The 14,424-nt window shown below is 31.9% G+C and overlaps 1 protein-coding gene across 1 annotated transcript; it reads left to right on the top strand.

Annotated features, from left to right (window-relative positions):
* Window positions 1–8,252: 8,252 nt before the first annotated feature.
* Window positions 8,253–9,170, top strand: LOC111641049. Its single transcript, XM_023387156.1, has 4 exons — window positions 8,253–8,648; window positions 8,709–8,777; window positions 8,849–8,938; window positions 9,072–9,170. The coding sequence occupies exons 1-4, from the start codon at window positions 8,253–8,255 to the stop codon at window positions 9,168–9,170; spliced, it is 654 nt and encodes a 217-aa protein (XP_023242924.1).
* Window positions 9,171–14,424: the final 5,254 nt, after the last annotated feature.

Genomic DNA, 14,424 nt, shown 5'->3' with positions numbered 1-14,424 from the left:
TTAACCTTAGATGTTAATAAATGCTTTGTTTAATTTTTAAACTTGTCTCCTGTCTATCCAAGGACGGCTGTCGACTCGCTCACGACCTTCCAAACTCCAGTTTGCCCTCCTTTAGCCATCCGACGACACAGAGGTCGGGCTTTACCAGCCCGTGCAAAGTAAGTGGTCATTACGGATTGATCCAGTGACCTGCTTATCTCACAATTGCATCTGAATAGAGTACCACATTATTTATGAATAAGCTTGTACCATAGTAACCATTTTACAATATTAAATAATTGTGGTATTTGGTTTTCGAGGACCAGCACTCAGAAAAATCCGAATTCGGATCTGAATCAAAATTCCTAGTATTCGTGATAGATCGGTTTTCGTTCTTTACCATAAAGATTTCTATTGTGATTGAGGTTAATATCATATCTCTGTTTCTGTTTACTAAATTGAATTTTACAGTAAATTATTCATAATCTGTAAATTATAAAAGCCAGACACAGATTAAATGGCTTAATTTTTGCGATATTATCTTGAAATAGATATAAGCACTATCAAATAATTATTTGTTCCTGTATATATATTTTTTGTGAAAGTCAGGTGTGTCGAAGAATAAATCATTTACTGCGCTTGCAAATGAAAAATATTCTCTTGTCTTTGATGAAACTTGTTAAAATTTATCAATTTCTACAGCAACATTAATTTTTAAATATATTTTAAATATTATGTAGCGTTAGCTATCTGTCACGAGAAAAACGAATGGGTCAATTTCCATGTATGCCATAATCGCTAATTATAAACGAATTGGAACATTAATTGGCCATGTAAATTCTATAGCACATCAGAGGTTGATTTTATTGCACTGGATGAGAAAGTTATGAATTGCCAGAAGTCTTACCTGAAGAAACATTAGAAGCAGCTAAAGAGGCAGAATTGTTTTTAATTCCAAGTAATCAAAGAACACATACAACAATGAATACGAGAAATTTATGGCTTGGTATAGCACCTGGAAGAACGTGAAGACTTACTGAGCCGATCGTTTTTCCGTATTTTTAATAAAACCGAAGTAACGAACCAAATTAAACTTACGAAGTTCCCGTGCTGGAGTGTACTTCCCACTTAATCTTTTTATAGAGTCGACATCGGGCTCGATGACCAATTAATGCTTATTGAACCGTGGCAAATGTGATGTGGCCTGATTTCCGGCCGACCAATTAGCGATCACCAGCCGTAACGTTATGCAAATCTGTGATTCCCAAGCCATAGTCTTATGCAAATCATGCCGCGTGGCGTGATTGTCTGCTGACCAATCAGTGGCTGTACTTTCAAAAAGCCAACGGCCACTTTCAACCATCTGTGGATGACCGTTACGAGTAAAAACAAAAACTATGATCGGTCTTACTTTCGGAGGGAGGTCTTATATTTAGCAATTCAGCAAAACCTATGCTAGGTCTTATTTTCAGAGGATGTCTTATTTTCGGGGGAAACACGGTACAAAGAAAGATAAGTTCCTGATCATTTCCAAAAATAAAATATTTTGTGTTTGATTACCCCTATAACACTATACTTATGAAACTCAAAATCACGTATAAACACAGCATACGATATGTATCCTGTTCACTAAGTTCAGTTCGACACGACCGGATATACGTCACTCTCGTCTAAGTTCCACTTTGGAATTTTTTTGTTCAATAATAGATGTAAATTCTTCTTCATGGAAAAAATAAGACATCCCCAGAAAATAAGACCTAGCGCGTGGGTGTAGAAGTGTTTTGCTCTGAAAGATGCTTTCAGAGCAAAAATTAATATAAGACACTGTCTTATTTTTGAAGAAACACAGTATATAATGATTGTGAGTAAATGTAGGTATTATATGTATTTATTTGAGCATATAATTGTCATTTACGTACTTCTTTGAAAACATTAATGTTTTCTTAGTGTTTATAAGCGTGTTATTCAGACATCTCAGACAAAGTAGCTCTCCTCCTATATTCAGTAGACGTCCTAGTCTGAATTGAAGGAGGTGAATCCCCTTCCACCCCTTCTGCCGATTATCGGTCTGGCGACGTCGTGTTGCCCTGTGTGTAAAGTCACAACGTTAATTTTTATTTTTAATCACTTGGTTTCAGTCTTTCTGTGCTTNGCTAATTTAGTCAAAGTGGTAAAATGTCTTTCAATACTAAGTACAGGTAGAGTACAGTTTGTTTTAGAAGATATTAAAAGAAATGTTACAGCAAAAATATACGGATGTATTCTTCGAATTTACGTCGATAGTCGCACTGGACTTATAAATTGTAATTTGATCGATAACATTCTAGCATTACATATGAAATCTGCTTTAGAGTATATAGATACAAATATTATCGAGAAATTAATAAGCGACTTCGTAACGTTATTAAAAATTCTTAGTGGAGATATGGAAGCAGAATGTGTACTTTCACCTTAATACATTATAAATTACTATTGATGTAAATTTACAAAAAAGGAATAAAACATAAATGTAATTCTACTGTACACAAATATATAGCCTATTTTTGGCTAATTATATTCTTTTCCAAACAAACATTTATATAACACCTTAAAAATTAGTTTAGTGTAAATAAAGGTATTTTGTTTTTACTTTAAAGCATGTTATTTCTTATTTGCTAATCAGGAACTACATCATTATAATAAGTCGTATAAATAAATAAGCCTTCAATTTTATTAAACTGCAAGCTAATAAATAAAATTAAACAAAACATAGAAGCCATTAATTATTCATAATTTTCGTTCTAGTTGTCCAGATTAACAGCTGTGAATTGCGAAAAGCTAACAGTTTTGAAGTTAGCTAAAAAATGATTTCTCGTAAATATTTATATTTTAATATTTTAAAGTCACATCACCAGGAAGTGACCTTATACCAACCAAATCTTTTAAAACACTACCAACTCAAGCAACAGTAAAGTTGTTATATGTCTTCAATTCTATGTTCGAAACAACCACTTATCCAGACTCCTGGAAATCAGTAATACTCGCAATGATATACAAAAAAGGTGATAAACTTTCTCCAAATAATTATAGGCCGATTGCATTAATGTCAACTTTAAGAAAATGTTTTACATCACTACTAGCTACAAAATTTCAGTACTGGACTAAGATAATGGATCTCGAAGAGAAGTTTCAATATGTCTTTTTCAAAAATAAAGGAACAGAATCTGCTGTTTTCTTGTTATCATCCACAATACAACTTCAACTGTGTAAAAAACACAGAAAAATTTATAGGCCTATAGCTTTTATTAATATTCAAAAAGCCTTCTATTCTGTTAATGTTCCGCTATTAGTGCATAAGTTAAAAGCTAAAAAATCAGGAAACCAATTTGCTACTACAATATTTAAGCTATTATCAACTTACGTGTATAACGCAACTATTAAACAGGGAAAATCTGTTTCTTAACCATTAACATTAACACGAGGAATACTTCAGGGTGACCCCCTGTCACCTTGAAGTATTCAACTTGTATTTACTTGAAATCGATCAAATCTTTCAAGATCGTTCAGACGGGATAGAAATTGGTGACAGAGTTTTCCACTATGTGTTATTTGCGGATTGACCTTGCTGTCTTTCAATACAAAGAAAAATTAATCAGTTAAATTCTTATCTTATATCAATTCACTTAATTATAAACTTTGCCAAAACTGAAGTTCTTATATTCCGTAACAATAGTAGAATCTCCAAAAAAGAAACTATGCTATACCTAGATAATAATCCACTGCAGACAGTAAAAGAAATTAATTATTTGGGTGTTGTATTCGACTGGAACGATACATTTAAATCACATCTCTCATACTTAGACAGCAAGGTAAAACTTGTCATAGATAATCTGTTATATTTAGGGCCTATATTCTAAATAAAAAATTTCCAACTTAACTATCCATATGAAGCTCTATAATTCAATTATTAATCCAATCATATACTACGCATCTCCAATCTGGAGACTTGACAACATGTATAAACTAGAATCTTTCCATATTTATTTCCTCCGCAGACTATTTCATTTAGAAAGAACTGTTCTATTCTTTATAAAACGAATCATTAAATTCTATTACCGTTTAAAATTTGAAAGTGACAGTAATATCAGCTTTTTACATAAGGAAATAATTAAAAGCAGCAAAAAACCAACATCTATACAACTTTGGCGAAATGAATTAAATAAAGTACTAAATTCTTTTGGTGTATCAGAATTGTTATTCAAACATAGTATCCGGGATTGGAAATTTGGATATACCACGCTAATATATTCAGCTATCTGTCAGTCTATGATTCGTCTTTCCAATGATTCGTCTTCCCAATGTAACGCCAACGTTCTTTTCCTGATGTCAAACTAAGAAACGCAGAAACCTCTCTAAGAGGGACGTGTCGGAGAGAGAGAGAAAAGAAATTCTGTCAAGGGTTTACATCATGGGATTCGATCTCGTCGTATTGAGCGTTGGTAAAACGCTCTGGGATCGGCGGTTCCTAATCGTAGTCTCTTCAGGTCAGAGAGACTATGGCGGACGGAATAGCGGTATGGATCTGATGTCTCCTTGATGTCTGCCTGGCTATGTCCGCTTCGGCTGTCCGCCGTTGATGTGTCCGTCCGGAAGTGCAAGTGCGATCCCTTTTTATACCCGTCCCGGAGTGAGAATTATTTGGGGAAAATCTGATGCAATCGCCTTTGCGGCTAGTGTTGTTTACGTTAATCGAACGGTTCTTTTGATTTTGTACGTGAGAAAGTTACCACTTTTTTAAATTAATGGCCGCAGGCGGCTAGAGTCACAACGTCGACGAATCCACCGCCGCTGCACCGACCCGACCGCCGACAATGAAACAAGCATCACTCGGATGATAACCGACCATCGTCGGTAATTTGATATATTTTCTCAATCGTACAGTCTACCCTTGTAGTTGACCTCCTTGCTCCCCTCTAGCATGTAACCGCTAAAGGTTCTTGTTAATTGGCTACTTATTTGTACCTTGTAACTAAAGTGGAAATAAATAATCTCCTCTTGTGAGGAGAGAACTTCCAAGACGTTTCTAAGGTCATTTTTCGAAGTGACGCAGTAACTGATGGGTCNTAAAATCATTTTTTTAATTATTATAATAAATTCTGTTATTAAAGATGTATTATTTATTTTTTATTCTCAATAAATTTTAATAATTATCACGTTTAAACATTCTTCATGTCTTACTTACGTTCTATGTCTTGCATTTTCGTTCAAACGAAACAAACCGCAACTTTCTGGTGTGTTTAGCTGGCAATTTTCTCCCTTCCCACTTAACGGCGGGGATGGGAGTTGGCGAAATCCGGGTGAAGATTTGTTTCTGAAGTGTTCGCTTTGAAAAGTGAATATTAGACTCGCTCATCGGCTCATATACATAACAATTGAAATGGGTCGACTTTACCGAGTTCGGGATAAATGTCCAAGCGTAGATTTTTAACTTGGTTGGCCAAATTTATGAACAGTGTGGACAAATCAATTTAAGAAGCGTAAAGTTTTAAAAATCTTGTAAATTCGTTATCTACGTCGGATCCTGTGTAAGTGAGTTATCGCCTCGCTTACAACTGATACAATAAATAAAATAAGAATAAATATAATATCAGGTTACAATATTTTATTTATAAATATGAGTATTTTTGAATAAAATAGACGCATTCGAGTGGAGTAGACACCAATAGTTTGCATGTATCTATCACATTGCCCGTATTCTTGCACCAAACAATGAATTTCGAGATAATGTTCTGCCCAATGTAGATGAAAATATGATATACCAACTTCATTATACTTATCTTTTAAAACACTTTTACTCTGGATTTCTATTTGGATGTTAATTTTTGATGCTTTTTAACATTCAAAAACTAATATTAATTTATTACCGTGTTTCCCCGAAAATAAGACAGTGTCTTATATTAATTTTTGCTCTGAAAAATGCGCTAAGTCTTATTTTCAGGGAATGTCTTATTTTTTCCAGGAAGAAGAATTCACATTTCTTATTGAACAAAAAAATTCCCAAGTCGAACTTAGACAAGAGTGACGTATATCCGGTGTGTCGAACTGTCGCCTTTTTATAGCGTCAACATCGGACTCGATGACCAATTAGTGCTTACTGAACCGTAGCACTATGTAAATGTCATGTGGCGTGTTCTCGGCGGACCAATTAGCTATCACCAGCCGTAACGTTATGAAAATCTGTGATTCCCAAGCCATAGTCTTATGCAAATCATGCCGTGTGGCGTAATTGTCTGCTGACCAATCAGTGGTTGTACTTTCAAAAACCTAACGGCCACTGTCAACCACCTGTCAATGACCGTTACGACTAAAAAAAAACTTCGCTAGGTCTTACTTTCAGGGGGAGGTCTTATATTTCGCAATTCAGCAAAATTTGTGCTAGGTCTTATTTTCGGGGAAACACGGTACGTAAAATTTAGGTCAAAGCAACCAACCACGTCCGTTGCCATTGCGATGCTGCACGTTTGGAGTATACGAGCGGCCTTTTTTAACGGACACTAAAAGTTGAAAGGGTTATAATTTATTTATTTATTTATGTGTTAATAAATTGCGGTATAAATTTTAGAATTAATAAAATATGTAATTTCTACGTCTTCTTTTATTACACATCACCAAAATATGCTGTAATATATTTAGGAATTATACAATTAGGAATAATAAGAATTATACTTTAACAAGACAATATAACCACTTTGTTTTACTTTCCCGGCTGTTATCAGGCCGGTCTTTTATACGTGCGAGGTCTTTGCCAAGAAAATCTAGAAGGTCCCCTTAAGGAATTCGTAATGGAGGGTTAATTTTTCATTAATTTTTTAAACTAGTTTTCTGCGCTGAACATATTGTTATATTTATGCTTAATAAAATTTATCGAACATATCATTTAATTGCTTATTATTTATAATAATTTTACTNTATGTTTTATTTTATTCATAATTTTTTCTTATAATTTTATAATATTATTTTTTATCAACGTGCCTGTTTGTAAATCTATTTCATTTTAACATTTAACTAATAATTTATATAAAAATACTGAAAAGTCTATCACAAAACTGATAGACAACTATCGATTGTAACCTAAATCAAATCGGAATGAAAATCCTCGTGAAATTAATAATCGATCGCTTATTAATTCATTCATGAAAGTAATCTTAAAATAATAAATTTTCAGATTTCCTTCTTCGGTTGTTTGCAAAGCAATAGAAACACTTAACGAAAAGAGATTAAACCTATTACAAATCCATTATAACAGAGTCATGTCTATAAACTACAGTAAATTGCTTTACGTAGATCTCTGCTAATGAAGATATTATGGTTTGCATCACAAATATGACGTAGTCAGTCAAGCTTTTACGTAACTGTTCTATATGAGAGGGTTTATTGCGTATAACACTATTTATTCGGATCTGGTGATTTCTATGTTCTATATCTCAAAATGACTCGAAACTTGACATTATTCACAATATTTAATTTTGAAAACTCTGTAAAATTGTGTACGAAGAAGTTTAAAAAATTACAAATCGTTAGACATTTAGACACACGATAACACTGACAAATTTTTATTAAAATATCACGAAGCTTTTAATCTGTAAGTATTACTATTTACTACGTTCGATTAACACCTTAATAAACAATATTTTGTATTAACGATTAAAACATTCACGAAAAAAATGCAGACAACCCAATGCGTCGAATGCCATCCAAATTATTCTGGAATACTTAACTACGTTTGCTTCAGATGCTTAATTAAGAATACTCGCAGAGTAATGAGATTTCTTTACCTCATTGGTGATGACGGTGGCAGATTAAGATGTATTAAAATCGGTTTTTTATGGATAGTGACCGTCGATATATTCCGGTTATCAGTATACTTAATAACTAACATAATAGAGAAATTTAATGATTACGAAGACTTGTTTGACATCATAAATACAGAAATTTATTACATAGTACAGTTATATTTTGTTCTATTTGCTCTGTTCACATTACTCATTTACAACAGGAAGGGTGCCGTATATAAATTACAGAATGTCTTGACACAATTAATGCTTGAAACTGTTCATTGCATCAATCCTACTTTCTACTCTGAATATGCTTTCATTAAAAAGCTGGAATGGGTTTTTCTTTTCGTAATCTCTTTAACAATTAACATTGCAGTTGTAACCTTTTTTGTTTTCAAATATCAGAAAGAAATAATATATTTAAAATATCAACACAATTCATTGTTTAGTGTTGCATTCATGGTAATTTACGTACCATATGTTATTGTCATAAGCGTGATAATTCAAATTGCAGTTTATTATTACATGCTTGTAACTGCCATAATAAGAAGAAAAGTGAACGAAGCCAATCAGCAATTTCAATTTTTCTTCGATCATACAGAAATGATCCACATGCTAAAATCTGTGCAGAGACACCATCTGAAATGTCTACAGATGATAGAAGCAGCCGAAGAATTCTTTAAGTTATACATTTTCTGTGTTTATTCTGTCATCATTCCGACTATATTTTTGCTTTTCTGTAATATTTTTGTAGCGGAATACTCGAACTACAACTATATTATGTATTTTCATATGTTAATGTGCTGCGTAATTGTCCTGGTCGTTACTTTAGAAGCCGCTGCACTATCTTCCAAGGTAAGTGTTCGAAACAATATACATTTATTTTGAGTTGCCTAAATGCCCAAATCATTTCAGGCTCACCATCTAGATTATATTTTACGTGAAGTTCCAGTTCTTGAAATTCCGAAACGTCAAATATTTCAAGTAAGGAATATTTAATTATAGCAAAGAAAAATATAAATGCGCAAGTTTATTGATAAATTTAATATTTTTAGATTAATACTTCGTTAGAAAGACTGAAAGGATCAAGAATTGGTTATAGTTGTTTAGGAATATTTGTTGTTTCTAATAACACATTAACACAGGTATAGTATGAAACAATATTTAAATATTCTATAATTGGGAATGGAATCTTAGTTAATTTATGATTATTAATATAGATAAATGTAACGTATGAAAATAATATTTATGTAAACGTTTGTTTATTTCATTTTTCAGATAACTAGTGGCTTGACGACTTACATCTTGATGTATATGCAAATGAGGCAAAAGTCGAAACAAAGTAATTCTTCAACTGTATCGACTACGAGTAATTAAATGCCTATTTTTATGCTTCTATTTAAACTGTTAAGAAAAATTCGTTAATATCTGCGACTATTGTGAACAATACACATAATTAATTATATAAAGTAAAAGTTCTGCTGTATACAGTCGACCCCCCCTATAACACGGTAGATACGTTCCACTTTTTATGAAATTAACGCTGTACGAGTCCTTAAATACATGAGCCAATCATAGCTCGACACGTGTGCAGTTTACGGACTACGGATGCTTGAAAGGTTTTCTTTCATAAAATTAATCGATTCTAGACTAATTTCACTCGACATTTCCAAAACACGTATTATATTTGAGGAACAATCCATATAAACTATGCTGTAACAAAAAATTGTAGGATTACTTACCGAGTGTGCACCGTTCGACTACNTAGAGTCGACCCCCCCCTATAACACGGTAGATACGTTCCACTTTTTATGAAATTAACGCTGTACGAGTCCTTAAATACATGAGCCAATCATAGCTCGACACGTGTGCAGTTTACGGACTACGGATGCTTGAAAGGTTTTCTTTCATAAAATTAATCGATTCTAGACTAATTTCACTCGACATTTCCAAAACACGTATTATATTTGAGGAACAATCCATATAAACTATGCTGTAACAAAAAATTGTAGGATTACTTACCGAGTGTGCACCGTTCGACTACGCCATTCCTTAAGCTTGTTTTAGTCGCGGAGCGGCGCACCAAACGGCTGGCGCATTTTGTGATAAGTTATTTTTCTGCGAAAAATTTGTTGAACTTTGGCGACATCATTAATAGAAATAATTTTTATGGCCGTTGAATAAGAAATGGTTTTTTTTTCACAAGAAATGTATAAAATTACAGTACAGTATTAGACTTACAGTACCTAATTTAGGCCTATATACTGTACAGACGACAGTAAACTCAACTTACCCGCCTAAACTCTCTGCTGTGTGTAAGTAGTTAGGCTGCTCGTCCACTATTGGTCCAGATTCGACCAATCCTGTCGCGACACGAGTCGGCGATGACGTTTTACCGCCTTTTATAAGCCTTTTTGTGTCTTTATACGAATATGGTCGCAATTTTTTCGCCGCGATATACGAATCCGCATTATATAATCCCGGATAATGGAAGTCTACTGTAATTACGTTTTCTGTGAGAAGCTGCCCTATTTAAAGGCCGCATATCTTACGTATTATATAATGCTATCTTTATATTTGTTGGAACTAGATCTCAGAGGTATTAGCTTATGCTAATATAAGCTCTGTTCTCTAAGCCAAGATATATTTTAATCTCGTAACAGGAATCAGTAACTTTACGTTACTAAGCTTTCCGACTCTCGCTTCATGATGGAAATGACAGGTTGAATGCATTTATTGGTGCTCACAAAGAGTTGATTGCATGTAGGAAATTTTGGAAATAATTTAGATATTACATTTAGACCTAAAAGAAGAGAAAATTTACTTTCGGTTTTCTAATAATGACTTCTCGTGTGTACTTAAGAATTTACTACGAAACTGTCATATGCAATAATATTGCATTTACTTGCAAATCTGTTACCCAATTGTAGTTTATTTAACGTATAGAGCAAAACGGAGCTGAGGACATTGTAGTTTCTCTCTTTAATTGCCTGAAGAGCACAGATATGCAACGTGTCAATTTTTATGCACGATTCATAAAACCACACATTTAGTTCAACTCACTGTAGGTCCTATCATAACATTGTAATTTAATTAACAAACAACACAGCCACTTACATTATTTCCTCAAATTTGATTGTTGTATCTTCTTTTCCTTCTGTATAAATTTCGTGTTATTTGAATGTTCTGCATCAATCGTTACAGCTGATGTTAATAGAAACTTCAATCCATTGTAACTTCATACACTCATGGTGTTTTTTTACGTTATGACACACATAAATATGTATAACTTTATCTATAAAATAATTTCCGTGAAAACAAATCTATGGTTTCCTGGCTTTTTGCTTCTAAAAATTAGAACATTGATAACATTCACTTACAAGGCATACAACTTTTCATTGCTTAATGTTTTAATAAGAAGACGAAGAACGTTATGAAACAGATGGTAAAACATATCGTGTACACATTAATTTTTAAAAGAGACTAAATATTTACTGAATATGAAGAATAACAAAGATCAAGAAATAGGAAAATGCAGGTATGTAAGGATATCGTATATAAACAAGAAATTAGGAATAAAATAGAATTATGGCTATATTAGTGTAATCGATAACAATTATTCTGAAAGCGTTAATGTTTAGCAAATTATTGTTTCGTCTGATAAAAGCAATAGAAGATATAAGCACATAGGATCAGTGTTTGCCTAAGAATTGTATTTTGAAATTTTTTTTTTGATGTCATGAACAAGCTGTTATAAACCTGTGTATTTTAAAATAAAATGGCACAAAAATAAATTATTTTTCTGTTTAAGGTATGTTCTTTGATAATTGTTTATTCACGAAATTGTTTTGATGTAGTTTTATTATTCAGCGAGTTTAAAAGAATAACAGCTTTAACAAGTGTTTTAGTAATCTCGATAATAAAAAATAAATTGCATGGTAAAAGATCAGCTAACTAAAGTTGTACGTCCCTTTACCTATGGCTTTTAAAGCTATGTAAAATGTAGAGATATTAACGTTGGTTAATTAGTTTAATGTCGAATATAAAACTGTATCTAATTTTTGAAATTTGGATGATAAACGTTCTTATATCTATACTGAATCGTGTTGATTCTAGCCATACAGTCTTCACAGCAGAGCATGGAAAAGAATAAGTCTACACAATGTCGTATATTTTTACACAAAGCTTTCTGATAAAAATCACAATTGACATTTCTTCTTTCTTAAACACTTTTTTTAAATTTATATTTTAAAACCACTTTCGATTTTATCTTAATAATTAATTCAAATAGAAAAATTTGATTCCGATTTCTTTTGAAAAAATTTCAGAGCCTTGAATTCTCTTACATTTAAAAGGTGGAGTTGGACAGAAATAGCTGTACACATTTAAAACGATGCGGAAAATATAGTTACTGCATAAACTGTTCGAATTCGGTCACGATGGAGGATATTGCACTATGTTCATTTGCAGATGCAATACATAAACTCGGAAGTTGGTTAACATCAAAGCTGTAAGCTGTTTACGAAGTGAGAAAGAAAAATTTCGAAATTTCTGAAAATGTTTTTCAATTATTTAATGTCTTCTTCCTGATTTATCCATTTCTTTGCATAAAATTTCACATTCTAACTGCATTAAAACACGTTTTAAGTTCCTTATCGTTACAACAAACAAAAGAACAATTTTAATTATTGTTCAGATAATATACTTCTCGGATTCTTATCTCAGATGATGCATTAACCTTTTCACTCCTCTACACAAAGATATATAATGAGATTGGCCGTGTGGAAATTGAAGAAACAGAATGAAGCATAGTAAAGACATTTCAGAAAAATGGTACTTTAACCCACAAATTATAAATTTAAATACCTGAACGACAAAGGCAATCGATGATTCTCATGAAAAATAACAGATTGAAACGTCTTATAATGTACGGTATATTGCTTAATAGGCGAAGAACTAACTTTAAGTCTACAAGATTGAAATTCATTTTGCGACTCTGCAGAACAATACGATAAAATAACATTTGTGAATTGCAAATAACAAACAGTTTTGAAATTAGCTAAGAGATAATTATTAGTAATCACTTTATAATTTAAACTTTTTATATTTAATTTAACTAACCATTTAACTCCTTGAAAATTAAAAATAATGCAAGTTGTTTTTTTAATTTGCACATTCACATTTTAAAAAGTTTTTATAAAGTTCGTTCTTTTCTTTCAAATTAACATATTATGTAGAACTTATATATATATATATAACTTTCATCTGAAATAAAATATATAAAAATGATTATAATATAAATACATAAACCATAAAATATTCTTGCACCATGAGAAAAAGTAATATTAATTATAATATTATTCATAATAATTCATATTAGTTTTTTTCACAATATTCAGACCACATCGTATACGTAAAAATATGTATATAACTTTGCTGTGTATTACAAATGGGACTATTTTTTTTCAGGTTTACGTATCTTTACCACACAGACATTGAAATTCAGATTCGTAAATTTACAAACTTATTCGATTTTCTAATTAAAATGATCTATTCCTTTGTGAAATTTACAAATATAATGTGTCCGTAGTGGAAAATACAATTAATTGCTATTAATTGCCGTTAATTATTGCACAATCTCTGGCAAATCTCAATGCAGAGCATTTAAGATGATGTAATCAATTCGAATGTAATTGATTACATAATGGCAAATAATGTGTAATGCATACACCGTATATGATGGCAGGTCTGACAGGTACCCTCTTGAATTAACAGATGCTTTATACGAAAACGAGAGATTGTTTATTGTGATATCGAAACAATGCCGGACTGCAATGCTTAATATTTTTAAATTTAAAATATACACTTAATTAAAATTTGACTTACTATAATATATAAATTATCATCTACAAGTTCGAATATAAGATATAATTAAAAAGTTTTAATTCATATGTAATTTAATATTATTTTGTTACAGACATGTAACATTTTGATAGAAAATCACTTTAAATAATAAATTAGTGAATCTTTTACGGTTTCAAAGACAGCATGATTAGCAATAATACTTTTAATCTCACGGTGGGCTGTTATAGAACGGTAATTTCTTTTTATCATCCGTATTAAGAAATTTTAGTGTTTTCGTAAGTTATATTTATAAATTTTTTTTCGGAAATCAATTCAATAATTTTTCTATTAGTGCCGTGTCTACAGAAATATACTGTACATTCGTTAGTAACTGACGAGCTACAGTAATAAGCGTAGACAAAAAGTTCGAAAAACTTTAAAAATTCATAACAGATGGAAGAATTATGAATTAAATGTGATTTGCATGGTAAGTATTGTAACTACAAAAGTATTTTTGTTGAGTGAAATTAGTTCCAAAATTACCCATAAGTGGCGTTGATATAGGGGAGATCGGGGCAACTTCGGCATGCGGGGCAAGTTTGTCAAGCGCTTTTTTTAAAAAACAAATTAAAAGGAGACTTTGGTTATAGGTTAGGCAGTTGAGTTTTATTGGTGGCTTGTTGAGTGTAGTGTTTTTATTGTTCTCCAACAAGCGTAGTTGAATTATCAAGCAAATTTTCATTTTCGTTCAATTCCATATAATATTTTTTTTCCATTTATATTGAAT

The sequence above is a fragment of the Centruroides sculpturatus genome, unplaced genomic scaffold (genome assembly GCF_000671375.1).
Source record: "Centruroides sculpturatus isolate CEXI.00-Female unplaced genomic scaffold, Cexi_2.0 scaffold1312, whole genome shotgun sequence".
In the NCBI taxonomy this organism is placed as follows: domain Eukaryota; kingdom Metazoa; phylum Arthropoda; class Arachnida; order Scorpiones; family Buthidae; genus Centruroides; species Centruroides sculpturatus.
The sequence above is the reverse complement of the archived record's forward strand: the minus strand, read 5'-3'. Positions and strand labels throughout refer to the sequence as shown.